The sequence below is a fragment of the Hoplias malabaricus genome, chromosome 13, assembly GCF_029633855.1.
Source record: "Hoplias malabaricus isolate fHopMal1 chromosome 13, fHopMal1.hap1, whole genome shotgun sequence".
Classification (NCBI taxonomy): domain Eukaryota; kingdom Metazoa; phylum Chordata; class Actinopteri; order Characiformes; family Erythrinidae; genus Hoplias; species Hoplias malabaricus.
The window spans coordinates 32,314,605-32,333,862 of record NC_089812.1 but is presented as its reverse complement, the minus strand read 5'-3'; the positions used below and the strand labels follow the sequence as shown (position 1 = coordinate 32,333,862).

The window sequence follows — 19,258 nt, the reverse complement described above, 5'->3', positions numbered from 1 at the left end:
TCCCTGTCACTGTGTTCGTGTCTATCCCCGTAAACCATTCAACCTGTCAAGTCTTGTGTTTATAGTCCTGTTCTGTCTAGTCCGTTCCAGTCCTTAGTCCAGTCTCCTGTCCTGTCCCGTGTCTAGTCTCTCGTTTCCAGTCCTTTCAAGTCCCCAGCTTCATTTCCTATGTCTGTTCCTGTCTTGTCCTGAGTCCTGTCTCCTGATGGTTCCTTGTCTGGTCTGTTGTGTTTTCCATGCTCCTATCCTGCGCCAGCTCCTGGGGGTTCTAGGTTTACACGCCCCGGGAGTTGCGCATTTTGGAGGGGGCATCTGTAACGTCCTGTGTTTGTTTTCCTAAGGCTCTGTTTATTGGCCTTGTCTCCGCCCATGTCCCCCTTTGTTCCGCCTCCTTGTCCTTTACCCTTGTTATCCGTTTCAGGGGTGTCTTGTCTGTTGATGTATTTAAGTCCCCTTGTGTCACTTCCTGGTATCGGTCATTGTATTGTTGTATTGTCTGTTTCCAAGTCAGGTTTTTCCTAAGTCATGTTGTATTGTATTGTTTTGCTAAGTTCCGAGTCTTGTTCTTGTTTTGTTTTGCTATTTCTAGTCATGTTGGGTTATTTCGTTGTTTTGTTAGATTAAAGTATATGTGTTTTAGCATTTGTGTCCACCTCCGTCAGTCCGCTATCCGTGATTTGTAACATCGGGAGACGGCTGCATTACTGAAAGCACTACAGAACTAAACAACTCGAGTTACAAATGAGTTTCTGTGGTAATTTAAACGGTGAATAAAAACTTACAGACATGTTCAACTTCATCCACAAACGACAGTTATTTTTATCCCCTCAAACATGCTGTTCCACCTTAAAGACACTTAGCTTCAGAATGTAAAAAACCCAAGAGAACTGTGATTGTCCACAATGGTAGGTATTCACTTTAATGATAACCTCTCTCTAGTTTATTAGATTCTTACACTTGAGCTTAGTTTCTGGGATAAATACAAATAAATCCAGTGCTCAAATGAATGATCAGATGAACTGTGACTAGAAGTTCGTCTGGAATACTTGTCCCTGCTGCTTCCATCCTCTAAACAGACAAATGATTTGAACAAATGGGAGCATATTATGAAAAGCAATGGCATATATTTGCTCTTTAGTGGAGACCTATGAACCGTCCTACCCCCTTTTCTACTTTTTTTGCTGCCCTCCTCCCTCACATTTGACTCCCATGTGTTTGTCATCAATGAGTCTTGCACAGTAATACTTGCTTACGACTGAAAGTTTTCCTTCCAGTTTTGGCACTACTAACAGCCAAACTACAGAGATTCATGTGACAGCAGGGAAAGGCAGAGCCAATCACACTGGTCATATGTGTTAGGACTCGCGTAGACAATGTGATTTATCCCTTTAAGCACCTTTTCTCTGCATAAACACATCAATGTAGGAATCTGGTGTTCCTACCAACTCACAAACTGTGAAATAAGTCTGAGAACATGAGGTAAAACAAGTTGTTCTGAATTTGTGTGGAGTTTTACAGCAGGCACTTCAGAATATTCTCTCCTCCTCGCCTGATTCTCTCCAATCACAGAGTTAGGCCAGTGTTTATGTTGGAATATTTAAACAATAAATGATAGTTAAAAGGTGGTGTTTTTTAACCTTGTGTTATTTTGAGTAAAACATTTTACAAGTGTTGTATTAAGACGCCAGGGAACCTTGTAAACTTTTGGGAAAAGTGTTGTGTCCCCCTTTAAAGTGAATGTGAGAGGAGTTGCTAGAGGTGAAGGGAAGGGTCAGATAGAGCTGCACTGATCTAATCAGTCTGGAGCTCCTCTCTCACTCAGGACCTTCCTGCTGCACACACACACACACACACATGCACAGTTATTTGTTATTAGTGTAATAACATACAAGACTGATGTATAGGATCCACAGGGTGTGACCTCGTGCTCTGGCCCCTGCTGACTCTCTTATAACGCCTTGATAATTCAACACTGAAACTGACACATCACACATTACAAGACACAGCCAGGATACACCTGCTCAACCACACTCAGTTATGTTTAGCTCTACGCAAATTAAGATTAGTTTCCATTTCTTCAGTTAAGTAGAGAAACACAACCTTAATAAATGATGCACACAAAAGCATTTAAATTGGTAAAGCAAGATAATTTATTAAGAGAAGTTTATTCTGAAATATACATAAATACTATAGGTAAGATTTTAAATGATTTTCACAGCATGTGTTTGAGGATGGAAAATCTGGAAAGTTTTGGAATATTTCATAATTATTTTCCAGCACAAATTTCATTGGAGCACTAAGAATGTAAGAGTGATGTATGTGATTCAAAGGAAGTGTAGTGGAGAGCTCCCTCCTGCCCCTCCTCCTGACTCTCTTATAGCACATGCCTGCTCTCCTTTATCTGCTCCCCTCTTCACTCAGCACAGAGAGTCATCACACATTGACAAGATGCTGCCAGCACTCTGCACTCTCTTCACTGTTCTCTCGTGTAAGATTTCACAACACTGGAGCTCCTCAGCATTTACCTCCATCTAATGTGAGCATCAACTAATGTAACATGGATGCTGCATATTTATTGCAGGTGTCAGTGGTGTGACTGTGGTGACCCAGAAGCCCCCTGTTCTCACAGCCACTAAAGGAGAGAAGACCACTCTGCACTGTAATCTGGGGTCTGTTACTAATTATAATGTTGTGTGGTATAAACAGGTTCCAGGAGAAGTTCCACAGTATGTGTTAAAGAATTATCATGGCTGGAGTTCTCCTAAGTATGGATCTGGCTTCTCGTCTCCTAAATTCACATCAACATACTTGTCTCAGTCTGATTACACTTTAATTATTGATACAGTGGAGATAGAAGACTCTGCAGTGTATTACTGTCACACATGGGACACATCTGTTAGTGAGTGGGCATCACAGTGATTCACACCATGACAAAAACCTCCTCACTGCTCACTGCCCACATTCACTTCTGCTTTTAGACTAGTGATGTGTCGGTCACAAACGAACTGGTTCAAAGAGCCGGCTCTTGTAAGTGAACGATGAGAGCCGGTTCCTGTCTAAGACAGAGCCATTTTTTTCTAAGGCTTGTCATTCAACCAATCAGAGAAGAACAAGCAAAGGTACCAATCAGCGAAGAGTTATACCACCAAGCAGGGAAGGAAGGGGTGGGTGGCCGGATCAACCCCTCCAAGCTGAGACACTTGGTTTTCCTGAATGCCAATCTGCCTTCCAAAAAATAGTTGAAGAAAATGTTAAATCAGTTAAATGTTTGTTGACAATTGTGGTTGTTTAAATCACTACCGTTGAATTGCAGAGTTTTTGTTTATTTTATTACCCAGAAATGGATGATTATTTAATTTAATAAGCTATTTTGTAATACCTACCTTTTGGGTTCCATTGGCTGTATTTCAGAGCTTACAAGTGATTTTTTATTAAGGTGTTTAAATAAAAATCCTGTTATTTACACAATTGAATGTGTGAGTGCAATCAGTGAGTTATTACAAGACAGCCATAAAACAATTGGCCATTGCAACACTATGCAAGGCAGCACGGTGGTGCAGCAGGTAGTGTCGCAGTCACACAGCTCCAGGGACCTGGAGGTTGTGGGTTTGATTCCCGCTCCGGGTGACTGTCTGTGAGGAGTTGGTATGTTCTCCCCGTGTCCGCGTGGGTTGCCTCCGGGTGCTCCAGTTTCCTCCCACAGTCCAAAAACACACGTTGGTAGGTGGATTGGTGACTATAAAGTGTGTGTCTGTGTTGCCCTGTGAAGGACTGGCGCCCCCTCCAGGGTGTATCCCCCGCCTTGCGCCCAATGATTCCAGATAGGCTCTGGACCCACCGCAACCCTGAATTGGATAAGCGGTTACAGATAATGAATGAATTGATGAATGAATGAGTACTATACATTATTTTTAATATTGAACAATAATGTTTTGTCCGTATAGTCATGTAAAATGTAGGTAATATTGTTCTGTACGAGTGGAAATAAGTGGTAAAACAAAGAGCCATTTAGGAGCCAAAAGAGCCGGCTCCCCAAAAAGAGCAGAAATTCCTATCACTATTTTAGACGCCATCAGAAGCACAATATCCTTAACAGGGACCTACTCAAGTGGATGAGGAAAGTTTAACATTTAAAATATATCAAAATTTACTTGACAAATTATTTCAGTATTAAAAGGCAGGCAGAAATTATAGAAGGAAACGGGATAAAAAGATAAGAGAAAAGGGCAAAAAAAAAAACAAACAATAGGTCTTAAAGTTATAAAAGTGCTACATGAAATTAAATGTCAGAAGTGGAGCAGAATATTAAACTCGCATAAAATCTGCAGATGCAGACACTTTCCATCCTCTTGATTATAGTACTGTCATAAAATGTATATTTAAATCCAACTGATCTAATACATGAATATTTATTTGTTATAAAAAATTCTCCCCCAATCCATGACTTGTTCTTGTTTATCAAAAAAATCAGTAGTTTTTTTTTTTCCACATCTCTGAACTGAATAAAAAAGAAACATGCTTTCCTTGCCATTATGCAGCAGTTTAACCAAACTGTGCTTCCTCATTTAACCTCTCAGTGGCAGTGAACACACACATACCCTAGTGCACTAGGGCACACACTCACACAGAGGGCAAGCCACTCATCCCAGTGCTTAGGGAGCAGTTCTGGGTTAGGTGCCTTGCTCAAGGATTCATCAGCCATGGATGTTGAGGGAAGAGACAGTGCTGTTTCTTCACTCCTCCGGCCCCTTTGTGGGAGATTGAACCAGCAAATTTCTGTCTCTTATTTTTGAAAATGTTTAGTTTATTTACGTTGTTTCATATTTATATCACAAAATTGAGACCTAATGCCCCCTTTCTCTCATAGACAGATTGTGGGGTGAATTAATGTTAATGTGAATGTGAGAGGAGAGGGGGTAGGTGGCAGTGATGGATCAGAGTGAAGTGCACTGACCTGGAGATTTCCACAAGTGAGAACTCAGTCAGTAATCAACATGGTCATAGTGAGTGTATAAGAGCTCAGTAATTCTCACATAATCCTTTAATGCTTAGATATATGTGCTATTCATATGTGTAGTGGAGTATGGACCCAGATTAAGACTCTGACTCTCCACTCTGATGATAAGGTTTGGGACAGGACCTACATTCCACAGAGTGTGTGTGTGTGTGTGCTGAAAGACTCCGCACCCCCCCCCACACACACACAAACTCACGCACACACCTATTTCTGACAACAAAGGCTAAGCAGAACACTTTTCCTTGACCCCCAGGATGACAAGGAGGAGTCATTTTCAAACTTACACACCAGATGACTATTCCCCCTTCTTCTTCTGGAATGTAAAGTGGAAACCCCAAATTTTATGACACCATTAAGCCTAAAAGATCAATCAGAGCCTTAGAGACCAGGATTAAAGAACCCCAGCTTTATTACCATCAGCGTCGGGATGGCGACCCTTATCTTATCCAGATAAACAGATGGCCCAGGACTGCCAATGGTGACCTCCAACGCGAGTTCAAACCAGAAAAACAGCATGGACCAACAGTGCCCCCAAGTGGACATTTGTGAAATCACTTTTCGCCCCCTCTCCCTCTAAGCATCATAACCGGACGCATATATATCATTATTTCTAAACATATATTATGCAATGTGTATTAATGTTATCCTCTGTTATTCTCAGGTGACTGTCTACTAACCAATCGAGTGATGTGAATTACTGTTTCAATCACGAGGAAAAATTCCTGTCTCAATTTAGAAAGATGAATTACTTTCTAACATTTAGAATAGTTGATAATATACTCGATATATATATGCACATATGCATATTTGATAAAAATACTCCAGTATACTCATTATACTATATTCAAGTATGTATGAAATACTTTTATTCAATCAAGGTTATATATCCATCCAAAATGTGAATTTTCGGAGAGGTGAAACTGGAGCTAGTCATGTGGACCCCAGACCCAGGATCCAATCAGAGAACAGAGACCTCCCAAATGGGCCAAATGACCGCGCCTCATATGAGAAAGGGAGCCGCGAAATCTTACAATCTCTCTTAACATCTCTTCCACGCTTCTTGATCTCTTCTCGTACGGCACTCGTACGCTTCTTATGCTCTCCCTTACGCTCTTTACGCTCTCTTGTCTTCTCTCTATGCTGACAAGCCGACTATTCAAAGACTCTTAAAAGAAAAGACCTTCACGCAACTTACAAGGGACGCCTTGTGTCAGTTAGCAGTGCAATACAGAAACTAAAAGAGTAAACGTCGATTAATTGTCAGTAATCTTTTCTTTTTTTTGTGTGTTCGTTGTTTGTAGCCCAATCAAAGTTTAATTTTACGACTGATCAAAGCAGGTGAAAGTTATTTTGGCCAGAATAAAGGCCACCACTGGAATAGAGTGAAAATCGAAAAATAAGCATTAGCTAACTGATTCGTAAAGCAGCTTCTGAAGATTGGAAGAAACGGCGCTTCATTGAAGAACGTTCTACCTCCCTCCGGAAAAACCAGCCAGGCCAGCAGTTCTCTGTGAAGGGAATCCCCAACTGACCATTAAACATAACTAACTCAAATACTGTTACTACATATAGATATACATTTATTTTTGGCGCCCACGCGAGGCAGGAAAAAGACTCTTATATGAAGAGACTGTACACACTGAGGAATAATCTCAGCTTGGGTTAGAGAAATCCTTTCCACTGTTTATGTTGCTGAATAACAATTGAGATTCAAAGCTAGATATGGGCAATTTCGTGTTGTGTGTGTTACTGTTGAAAATCTGTTCTGTGGTATGTACCGTCGAAAATAAGCTTGGTTGCTTTTTGAAGTGCGTGGCTCTGCACCATTTTGCATGCATAAAACTGTATAAGGCCTCAGCATCCCCATTGCGCGTATTCCAAGGTGGGTTATTGCTACGGTTCGACCCTCAGCCACAAAATCCGGCGCAAAGGACCACCGAACCAAATTCCTCCGCTCGTTTTAAAACTGGGTCGCTCCCAGCGTTAATAATGAATCGCGCGCTAGGCGATTGGAGGTTACTAAAGAACACAGCCGGAAAAATACGGCTTGTGTGTCAGAGCGGTCTGCTCTTCAGCTCTTTCCTGGTGGACTGAAGGCGAATTCAGGAAACGACCCCTTTGAAGGGGCGGAGCTAAAACTAAGGAGGGAAATTCAAAACGCCCCCAAAACAGAGGAAGCCTAATTCCCTCTTGTGGTTAAAGTGCATGATTGCAGGGAAATCACTTCATAACTAGCGTCTATTGAAGCGTGTCCTCCCGTGCTCCTCCTTGTGGTCAAGTGTGGTGTTACCCTTGACGTTTGATTCCCGTACACCCTCTAGTTGTTGGGAGGTTGTCCGCTGAAGCAACCTTAAGTGTTTAGCAGCCCTCTGGTGCTTAAAAGCTGTCATTACAAATTAAATCCTTTTAATGTACCTTAGTGTTCGAAATCTGTGTTCCCATTTTAGATTTTTTTAGTTAATGCCCTCTAGTGTTAAAACTTCCCACTACAGTGGAAATTCCCATTCGTGTTACATTGTGTCTGCTCATGTCGTGTTTATTTTAATTCCCACCAGCACCGACTGGTGTTCATTGTTACTATTGCATTATAAACTTGCTTGTCACCCTCTGGTGTCCCGGTCTGGTATTGCAATTTAAGTTCAACTCCAATATTGAAACTTGCTGTTGCCATTCAGATTTACTTTCAGTGCCCTCTAGTGGAGAAACTTGCTATCGTGATTGAGATTGTCAGATTATTTCCCACTCACAAGACCTGGTTTTACAGTTCTAGTGGCTGTCTCTAAACTGCATATCTGAATAACTGCGATTAAAGGCTTGGAAACACAGTAAGCTGACACAGCTATAGCATACAGTGTGCAGTAATTAGAGATTGGCATTTTAACTTGATACCAGTTCATAAACACAGTTAAAAGGGAAAGTCTTTTTATTTTTCGTTTATTTTAAATAATTCTTTAATTTGGAAAATTTCTCTCGCTTTTATAATTCCTTAATTTGAAATTTTTGTTTAGTTAATAATTCTTTAATCAGAATTTTAAATAATAATAATAACTTTCCATCTACACTCTACTACTAACAGTCTTCCTTTAGAGATTCACAAGTGAACACCATACAGACTAGCCTTTATTCTTAGGGTACTCAGCACAGGTGAATTTTAATTCAGTACCAGTAACTCAGTAATTCAGTAACTCAGAACCAGCCTTCTGATTCTAATAAAGAAAAGAAGGAGAAATACTGTTATCAAAATAAAGAAAATCATGCCAAAGACTGTCAGGAGCGAGGGGCGGATTGAGGGAGGCGGACGCACTCGCTAAAACACAGTATATTTAATAAAGGCTTATAACAACACAACGAGACTTAAACAGAACGAAAACAAACGGAGCAAAGCAGGCTAAATTAAACACGGGTAACCAGACAGGGTAAGCGTGACAGACGGACAAAAAGCGAAAACAACGACAAAGGAAAAGAGACGGGGAGAAGCTGTGGAGACAGACGGACAGACAAGAAAACACGACCGACTAGACATGGGAGAAATGAGAAATGTACGACCAACAGGACGTGACACAAGACGGCTTAAATACAGACACAAATGAGAAACACCTGGACAGATAACGAGGACGGGTATAACACATGACACGGACGAGGAGGCGGAACAAAGGCGGGACGAGGGCGGAAACAAGGACATAAACAAAACATAGCCTTGTGCTAAAAGCATATGGCCGGGGACAACAGATATGACAGGACGAAGGCGTGACAAAGACAAGTTTAAAGGCAAGGAATTTAACTCTAAGGAGTTAGAGGACATCCGCCGAATGCTTGCAATGATTTGCAAAGAGAAAAAGAAAAAACCTGACGTTCTTTCTATCACCTCTGTGCAGTCTGACCGTGCAATCTCCTTGTGACCCAGGCAAGCGCTGAGGACCAAATGGTACAGGGGGGTGACTCACAAACACCCTCCAATGCTGTCTTGGTTGTTCAGTTAGACGGTAAGGAAGGTTTAACGCCAGATGACCCTTCGGTCATTGAAGGCGACACACCCTACAACAATTCATAGGACACCTCCACCTTGTTCCACCAGGTTCAAGCCATTGCGCGGCGTGAAAATCGGGAGATACAGCTCCAAAACTGTTCTCTTAAAATTCAGCCGTACTCACATGCAGGCCTCACTATCCATTCTATGGCACTAATACACTTAACCATTGGACCAATGACTTTAGTGCATCCAGTTCATGTGTCTCCTCTTGAAACAATTCGCTTCCTCATCGGCAAAGATCTCCTTAATCGTTTCGAACCACTGATTGACTTCAAAAGGTCCAAAATCTGGGCACAAGTGCATGAGCCTTTGCCCATCTGCAACCCACACCACAGAGAAGCTCAGTGTTGCCGCCTTGAAATCTGGCCTGAATCAATAGGAGATCCACCAAGTCAGATCCCTCACTTTGAGGAGGAGGAAACTGAGCCCATGGTGGCCACACCAGAGAACGCAGTCTCTTCCTGGCCCCCAATGCCATGTTAGAACAGCAGAGCACATTCTGTGCACTTTCACTAAGCCTTCCCCAACAGACACTCCCGGCCTTCCCATCGTGAACGGCCTCACAATGCAGAACCATCATGTTGACAATGTCGTTCTGGCTCTGTGGATTGACAAGTCCGCCATAAGCCAAACCCTCTTTGAGACCCTGCGCCTCACTCAACCAAACATTCCTTTGGTGAGCAGCCCTTGTCGCTTTCCTCTCGACCCAACATCAAAAGTAATGTCACCCACTGATGGAATTTGTGCTCTAACCATCCAGTGGAACAAAAGGGTACTCACCCATTACTTCTTGGTGCGCCTTGATGTTCACGTAGACACCCTCAATAATGTGCTGTGGTCCTTGACTGATGTTTCGACAGAAACCTGGTCCTCAGATCCCAGCATCTTAGGCTCAGGACAAACTATTCCTGAGGTATGTCAGGTTCATCCGCTTGGTCATGCGACCTGGCAAACACTTAAGCCACGCTCACGCGCTTTTCCAACCGTCACCTCAGTTCTTTGAACTAGGTCTCACCCTAGAAGCCACACCTTCTGTGGAAACACGAGCATGGTCCACCTATCTGTTCGTACGAAATGAAACCACTCAACCCTTGACAATTCCTCATTCATCTCCTCTGGGTTGGTTGGTAAGTACAAGCTCTGGACATGGTTACCCAGACGCCATTTGCAGGACAGATTTTGCCGATGATGATCAAATGACGTTCATGGTCCGCTCTTTAGATTCATCCCTGGAATCCTCCTGGGAAACATCTCTTCTCCCAGAAACGGGAGAAGACACTTTGAGTCCACGCAATTCAAAAGAACTATCTGACTCTGAATTTATAATTCAAGTCGAACAAGTTCTAAAGGAGGCTGATGCCCTCCAAAGCAAAGAGGAACGCGAGAAACTCTGTGAAGTGCTTCTTAAATACCAAAAATCTTTTGCCAAAGATTCAACGGACTGTGGTCTCACTGACATTCACTCAGTGTGCATTCCCTCTCGTCCAGGAGCACCACCCTCATTTGTCCGCCAATACAAAATCCCGTTGGCATCCTATGGACCGGTACAAGAAATCATTGATGACTTGCTGGAAAAGGGCATAATTCGACCCTGCAACAGCACATACTCTGCACCATTATGGCCTGTCATAAAACCCAATGGTAAATGGCGCCTGACCATTGACTATCGGAAACTTAATCAACAGGTTCCATTGTCTCGGTGGCCGATGACACAATTAGAGCAAGAACTTCCTTCGGTCCAAAACGCTAAATACTTTTCCACCATCGATGTAGCCTCTGGATTCTGGACCATCCCGGTGCAAGCAGAAGACCAACACAAGCTAGCTTTCACCTTCGCAAACCGACAGTATACATTCACTCTGTGCCATTTTGGGTGTGCCAACTCTCCAGCTGAGTTTCCCTGAACAAAGCATGCCCTGATGCCCGCGAGCGAGGCATCCTCATATATGTGGATGCATAACCACTCCCTACAGGCACACATTGACGAGATTGATCATGTTCTTGACCAGCTCACAACAGCAGATGCGAAAATATCACTCTCCAAATGTCAGTGGTGCAGAACAAAGGTGAATTATGTCCATCTGCTCGTAAGCACTGATGGCGTTGAACCACAAGTGAGTCGAGTGCAAGGGGTAACAGACCTCGCAGCACCCACCAATCTCAAGGAACTCCGTAGTTTCTTAGGAGTATGCAACTACTCATGATGATAGACATTCATAGAAAACTATGCGGACCTAGCCCGTCCTCTTTATGACCTACTAAAAAAGGATACTCCATTCACCTGGGGCGAAGCCCAGGAACAAGCCATGCAGGCACTGAACTCGAAACTGTGCACGGCCCCATGCCTTGCTTACCCTGACAGTAGCAAAGAATTCTACCTAGAAGTGGGGTTCTCTGACCACTGTCTCAGCTCCTTTCTGTATCAATTACATGACAAAGACAAATGTGTCATAGCCTATGCTAGTAAAACTATGCTGGCTGCTGAACACAAATATAGTGACTGCGAAAAAGCACTACTAGCAACAGTGCGGGCAGTCAAACATTTCTCCAACTACCTGGGTGGTCAGAAGGTGATTGTTGAAACTCATCATCAGCCAGTCACTTTCCTGAACAGCCAACGAATTCGAGAGGGTGTAGTAACTAACGCTCAAGTAACCTCCTGGCTAATGGCTCTCCAAAGCTTTGACTTGGAGGTACGTTACGCACAAAACTACAAGAGCCCTCTAGGCACAGGCCTTGCCTCCTGCAGGTGATGCGAAGGAGACATTCCTTCCCAAGTGCCACAGACTCAGGAAACCCTCATACCTACCGTGGCTAACCACCACTATTTTGACCCTAACACATGCAAAGACCTTGTCACTGCATATGTAGATGGTTGTTCGTTCCGCTGAGAACACACCCTAATGGCAGGGGTGGGTATTGTCGGAATAAACGGCTGGCCTCATGAACCCCTAATGTTCAAATTGGGTGCTCAGTCCTCCCAATATGCTGAAATAGCAGGAATTCTCATCACAATTCAGCCTGCGGTCCAGAAAAGCGTAAAAACGTTGGTGATCTGCACAGACTCCACTTCACATGCCACTTGAAACTGTGGAAAGCCAACAACTACACCAAATCAAACAAAAAGCCAGTCAAAGACAAAGAGCTTTTCACAGCGTGTGAACACTTGGTAGACACACATGAGCTGCAGATCTACTGGAAGAAAGTGAGGGGTCACTCCCGAATCCCGGGAGATGACAAAGAATTCAATGACCAGGCAGATAGCTTAGCCAAACAAGGGGCCCGCGAAGGCACATCATGGACATTCGATACCTCATACTAACACTTGTGTTAGGTCATAAACAATAGAACCAAAGGCAAGAAGGGTGTTGGTTAACAAATAACTTCGGCCTTCTACTCATACCTTAGTTCTTCTATCCCTTTTCCCCTTTTCCTCTCACTCTTCAGCAGGCAACAAGCTTCTAACCAGACTGAGGACACTCAGGGTGCAAGATCCTAGTCCCTCATCGTCAATTATTGTAGAGTGTTTATCCTAGACGTAAAGCTTTTATCAAAAGGGGGGTACAGTGGAAAAATTTTTATATTTTTTCTAAAAACGGCTCACCGTAAATACCCTAAATCTAACATGAGCATCTCTCCCGGTAGGATGGCCCCGCTGCTCATTCTCCTGATCGTCAGCTCCCTAGGAACCGCCGTGCTTCCTGAAGTGATTGAACCAGGTCCTGACTACGGAATAATACTGAAAGACCAGCCAGGACTGCTAATCACTAATTGTCGCCTCCATACCCAGAGAGTATTAGTACGGTTGAATCCCGCCGAAGCATGTAGGAAAAACCTACCGATAACCGCCTTGCAAACTGGCTGGAATAGAGCTAGATGGACTGAGGAAGCTATCAGCCATGCCGAAGCTGACGTAACTCATATGCTCCACCAGCTACAAAAGTTTACCGTAACGCAATCAGAATTAAATGGATTTAACAAACGATCTAAACGTTTCATAGGGGGATTGCTAATGGCAGCTGCAACTGTGGGATCACTACTGAGCCTCGGAACATCCGCCATGAACACCGTCAACGTAGCCACTGTCAAACGTCAAGTAGGATAATTGCAGGCTGAAATTCCAAACATTAAAACCCAATTAAACAAGCAGCAACAACACTTGCAAACAATCGGGTAAACCCTACGTGGCACCGTCGTAGTACTCAATGCTCACAGTGTCGCTTTGAACAAAACGCTCCAGACGGTTAACTCTTTGCTTTCAGTAGTGCAACTTGACCTTGCCCACATCCAGCTTGTGAATATGCTATTGTCTGATATGCTACAAGAAATCAGCTCCTCTGTGGATAGCCTATATATATATATATATATTTGATAAAAATACTCCAGTATACTCATTATGCTATATTCAAGTATGTATGAAGTACTTTTATTCAATCAAGGTTATGTATCCGTCCAAAATGTGAATTTTTGGAGAGGTGAAACTGGAGCTAGTCACGTGGACCCCAGACCCAGGATCCAATCAGAGAACAGAGACCTCCCAAATGGGCGTGACTGCGCCTCCTATGAGAAAGGACCGCTAACCAGCCTAACTTCAGCCGTTACAAGTCAAATACCAGAAGAACAGAGTGAAAATATGCTGGACCCATCGGCTCGGTCATAACGACAAAAGTAAGCTAAATTCGTCATCTTCAGAGCTGATATCGAATTAAGTCTCTTAAAATTATACCCTAATTAAATCATTTAGCAACACATCATTCACAAGTCATATAGCCTAGCCAAGTATTAAATTCGAACTGGTTTCACCTGCATTGATTCCGTGAGATTTTGACGATTGTGCTATGTTTATCAACCTATTTTCTTTCCTTTTAATAAAGTGTTTCCATTATTTGAAATAATACATGTGTGGAGTTTGTTCTTTAAGAGTCTGAAAATCCTGAGAACTCATTCCCTTAGCGTTGACAGTATTTCAATATTTTATAGATTATTAATATCTTTGTCATTTAATTCAGTAATAATAATAATTATTATAAGTGATAATCACCATTAAACATAACTCAAATACTGTTACTCCGCTACATATGCATCATTGTAAGTCATCTTTCTTTATTGTAACTACAGTCACAGATGAACATAAACTGACTCTGTTTTCATTTGCAGCAGGGAAATCCAACCGTCTGCGACATGGTTCAGGAAACTCATGGAAATCCGAGAGAAATAGTTTCTGGGTTAGACAATCTTTGTAAAATATCACTAAAAGAGCACCACCAATAAATAAACACATACTCTGCCACTATAAATAGAAGCTACAAGTAGCCAGACTGAAGTTTGACTGTACATCATGACGATGTTTATGAAGAGAACAAACACAATCCATTGTAGAAATGTAGTCATAGAAATAAATGTTTTACGTGGTCTAACTTCAGTTGATTAGTCAGATTTCATATACAAAGTTAAAGAGACCCCTCCCTCTCTCCTCCTGACTCTTATAGTACACCACTACTATCTACTTTATCTGCTCCTCCACCTGCTCCTCTCTTCACTCAGCACAGAGAGTCATCACACACTGACAAGATGCTGCCAGCACTCTGCACTCTCTTCACTGCTCTCTCATGTAAGATTTCACAATACTGGAGCTCCTCAGCATTTACCTCTATCTAATGTGAGCATCAACTAATGTAACATGGATGCTGCTTTTATTGCAGGTGTCAGTGGTGTGACTGTGGTGACCCAGAAGCCCCCTGTTCTCACAGCCACTAAAGAAGAGAAGATCACTCTTCACTGTAATCTGGGTTCTGTTACTAACAGTGGAGTACGTTGGTATAAACAGATTCCAGGAGGAGTTCCACAGAATGTTTTGTATTATATGCACAGCGTTAGTGCACCCTCATATGGATCTGGCTTCTCGTCTCCTAAAGTCACATCAACACACTCGTCTCCGTCTGATTACACTTTGATCATTGATAAAGTAGAGGTAGGAGACTATGCAGTGTATTACTGTCAGACATATGACAGCTCTGTTAATGAGCATGTATCACAGTGATTTACACCACGACAAAAACCTTGTCACTCTTCACATTCACTTCTGCTTTCAGACAGCTGTAGACCCACAGAAACTCCAATCAAAGAAGCATTTTGTATCAGAGAAAGTGATATGCTTTGTAAAATTGGTACATATAAGAAAACCAATTGAAATTGTTACAAAACCACAATGTGACACTCTTCTGAAGATCACATAAGCTTTGTTTATTAGGCAGCCTTTTTCAGTTTAAATGTATACTCACACGAATAAAACCCACAAACAAGAAGATTTTCACTCACAATGACTTTATGAAATGCACTGGAATCTATAAATGTATCCTGTCTAGACATAATCACCTATATGTTGAACAAAATATTCATTTTCAATTGTTCAGTAACACAACGCATTGCTAGAAGTGGGACTTTTTGAAAATAAGTTTAAGATTCTTAAAAATGTATGATTTACTCCACACAGTTATATGTCATATATATAAGAATAGAACAGTAATACACCACATCACAACCTAAAACCCATAGGACACAACTGTAAACACACAAAACCCACTTAACAAACAAGTGAGCCACTCACGCATCATGGAAGCCATGCATTTTATTAACTACTCTCCATTTCTCCTACACACACACACACATGATGAGGAACACACTGTATTTAATCATGTACGTAACCAATAAACAGTCTCTGAAAACATTCCCCACTGCAGAAACAGTTTACTATAGTTGTGTCAGTGAAGAAAGTCTCAGCTGATTGGCTGATTAGAGATTCAGGTCCCTCCCTCAGTTCCCTATGAAAGCTCCCTCCACTCTCTCCTCTCTTCATCCTCCACTCTGTTCATCCCTCTGCTGATCACACAGACAACATGCTGCCAACTCTCTGTGTTCTACTCCCTGCTCTGGCATGTAAGATCTCTCCTCCTGCTTTCCTCTCTACACTGATGAGGTGTGTGTGTGACTAGGAGTGTGTGTAAAATGTGATTGATGCTCATACACTTCAATGTTGCTTTATGTTTCAGGGGTCACTTCACAGAAAATTGTGACACAGACCCCTTCAGTGCAAACAGAGCCGGGCCGCACTGTCAGTCTGGACTGTAACATCGCAAAGTATGAAGGCTACTATGTCTCTTGGTATAAACAGATTCCACAAGCAGCTCCTCAGTTTCTGTTGACATTGCTTTACTCTGGCAGCTCTCCTGATAAATATGGAGATGATTTTCCATCTGCACGCATCACATCCAAAGCCTCAACAAGCACCGACTACCAGCTAATAATCAGTAAAGTGGAGGTAGGAGACTCTGCAGTGTATTACTGTGGAACATGGGACAACTCTGTTAAAGCATTTGTATCACAGTGATAGAGAGCAGGACAAAAACCTCCTCACTGTTCACACTGACATCTCCATCTGACTGAGCACATCTCAGCTTCAGCAGAAAAGTGGAGTGGAAAAGTAGTCTATTGAGCAGGAAGTGGGAAGAAATCCCAGGAGAACAGAGCTGTGGAATTCCCAGAAACTGAAACGGGATGTGGAAGGACTCAGTGCTGATCACAGACAGTAGAAGAGAGAGCTGAAGTCTAGAGGAGGTTTCAGTTGCGCTACTTTCACTTCTGAAACTGAGGAGGTTCATGTACGGGTGATGATATGAAATGAAGCACTGTGGTATTCGGACAAGGAACAAAGCTGTTCGTCACCGGTAAGAAACTCTTCTCTTTATCTACACTTCACTTCTTTAATGTTTCAGACTCAGCTTTAGCAATCTAAATGCTACTTTATAACACTGAATAAGGATTTTGTCTATTTTTATTGTGTGTTTAAAAGAAGGAGAGCATTAGAGTTGGAAGTAGACGTAAACCAAAGGAAGATCAATGATCTATAATTTCAGAATCAAACCCTGACTGTGTTCCTCTGCTGTGAAATTTGATAGTGGATAAATATGAAAACAGTACTTGCTGATTGGAAAGTATGCTGTAAGTCAGCTATTGCTGAAGTTACATTGCTCTCATTGCTGTCTGATGCATATGTTTTGATGCCACAGATAAGTTCTCTTGATTTACTAACTGGAAAATTAGAAATAGATCTCAACAGATATCACACGTCTGGTATTATAAAGCATACTTTGTATTTAATTTTTTCCAATATAAATTATATGTTAAAATACATGTTGTGCATTACATATGACGCATTAGACACAATTGCGTTTGTTGTCTATTATTGATTTGGAATATAAAATAACCAGATAAGAGCTTTCCAAACTTCTACATGCAACCCTTTCAAAATTAAGCAAACTATGCTTTAAGTCATTTTTTTTTTAATCTTTTATTCTCATTGTTTGTAGTGTATTAAATCATGTCTTTATCTGTTTCTCTGATCAGACGCTTCTGCCCCGGCTCCTGTTCTGACCCTCTTCCCTCCGTCCAGTGAAGAGCTGAAGTCTAACAAAGCCTCTCTAGTGTGTGTGGTCAGTGATATGCCCACTGGGTTTGCTGATGTGAGCTGGCTGGTGGACAGTAAAGCGGTCAGCAGTGGAGTGACCACTGGCTCTGCAGAGCAGCAAACCAATAAGAAATTCAGACTGAGCAGCTTTTTGACCATTGAGAGGTCAGAGTGGGAGAAAGATAAAGACGTAACGTGTCAAGTGTCTTCTGCCTCAAAAACCGCCAGTAAAAAGTTGAAGAAGTCTGAATGTATTGTCTGAACCTGATCACATCTGATACATCTTCATTCTTTTATTCTTCACAGTAACAGAGCTTCATAGAAACAGTAGTTTAACGTGTAGTGACAGAACACTGACGTCATTAACAAGCACTGGATCATCTCCTGCTGACGTAGTCATTTATCTTTTCTGTTTTATAACATGTTTGTTTGCTGAAGTTTAATAAAATGCATTACTAAAGAAACTGTTGTTCATTTTTCATGGTGATGGAGAGTCCAGTATAATGTTCTAGATATTAATCAGAGACCTCAGCAGCTCAATGAAACACATGTAGAGAATAAGAGTGAGAATGACTAAAGGAGTGAAACATGTTTCTACAGGATTATAAAATGATAAGATAATAAACTGACTGTAGAGTGAAGAGAGATATGGACATTCAGCTACACTGAGATGTTGTGAAACCTGTGGTCACTGATAATGTCACTGGAAATGAAAAATAATGATCTAAAGCAGATCAGAGTCAGTGGTCACTGTCCAGACAAGTGCAGTACAGAGAGTGAATTCAAATGTCAGGCTCCAGTGAGAGATTCAGATCCTGAGGCTTAAACTACACTCAAAAAGAGCTAAAAGACTTAAGTTCATATCTTTATATTTAAGTTTTACTGCTACTCAAACAACAGATATACAAATTAAAACGCTAAAAAAACGTGAAAGTCCTTTTTATGTGACATGGAATAAACAAAATGTCGAAAAGGGGATGTGCTCAGTGACCACGTTGTGAACCGTAGACCGTGACCTATGGACTATTAGTGAAGAGCGTCATCTGTCCGCAGAATTGAGACACATCACACATTAAGACACAGGATACACCTGCTCAATTCTGTGCTGTTATTTTAACTCTATGCAAATCAAGACAAGTTTCCATTTCTACTTTCAAGCGTAGAAACCCATGCTGGTAACAAATGCAATGATGTGTTATTGTTTTATTTTATTATTGGTAAAACAAATTAACTTAATAGTTGAAAATAAAATTAAGTAAAATTATGAAGGACACGACTCTCTCATGTAAGATTTCACAACACTGGATCTCCTCAGCATTTACCTCCATCTAATGTGAGCATCGACTAATGTAACATGGATGCTGCTTTTATTGCAGGTGTCAGTGGTGTGACTGTTTTGACCCAGAAGCCCCCTGTTCTCACAGCCACTAAAAGAGAGAAGATCACTCTACAATGTAATCTGGGGTCTGTTTTTGATCAAACTACTCGATGGTATAAACAGGTTCCAGGAGGAGATCCGCAGTTTGTGTTAAGTAATTACATTGGCCAAAGCTCTACATATGGATCTGGCTTCTCGTCTCCTAAATTCACATCAGAATGTTCATCGGTATCTGACTGTACTTTGATCATTGATAAAGTAGAGGTAGGAGACTCAGCAGTGTATTACTGTAACACATGGGATAACTCTGCAGAAAGATACATTGCACAGTGATTCAGACATTAACTTCTGCTTTTTGACAGCAGTAGA

At 41.8% G+C, this 19,258-nt stretch overlaps 1 protein-coding gene across 1 annotated transcript; it reads left to right on the top strand.

Moving 5' to 3' along the window:
* The first annotated feature begins 2,448 nt into the window (after positions 1–2,448).
* LOC136665215 (immunoglobulin lambda-1 light chain-like) lies at positions 2,449–17,864 on the top strand. The gene is made up of 7 exons (XM_066642804.1): positions 2,449–2,488; positions 2,582–2,726; positions 12,678–12,745; positions 14,602–14,658; positions 14,750–15,083; positions 16,731–16,771; positions 17,451–17,864. Exons 1-7 carry the CDS (start codon positions 2,449–2,451, stop codon positions 17,771–17,773), a joined length of 1,008 nt encoding a protein of 335 aa, XP_066498901.1. The 3' UTR covers positions 17,774–17,864.
* The last annotated feature ends 1,394 nt before the right edge of the window (positions 17,865–19,258 follow it).

Excerpts from the sequence above, each read along its gene's own strand:
- LOC136665215 (XM_066642804.1), top strand. The coding sequence starts at position 2,449 with ATGCTGCCAGCACTCTGCACTCTCTTCACTGTTCTCTCGT. Across the intron at positions 2,489-2,581 it reads TCTCTTCACTGTTCTCTCGT|GTGTCAGTGGTGTGACTGTG; the intron begins GTAAGATTTCAC and ends TATTTATTGCAG. Across the intron at positions 12,746-14,601 it reads CTCCCTAGGAACCGCCGTGC|CATCACACACTGACAAGATG; the intron begins TTCCTGAAGTGA and ends AGCACAGAGAGT.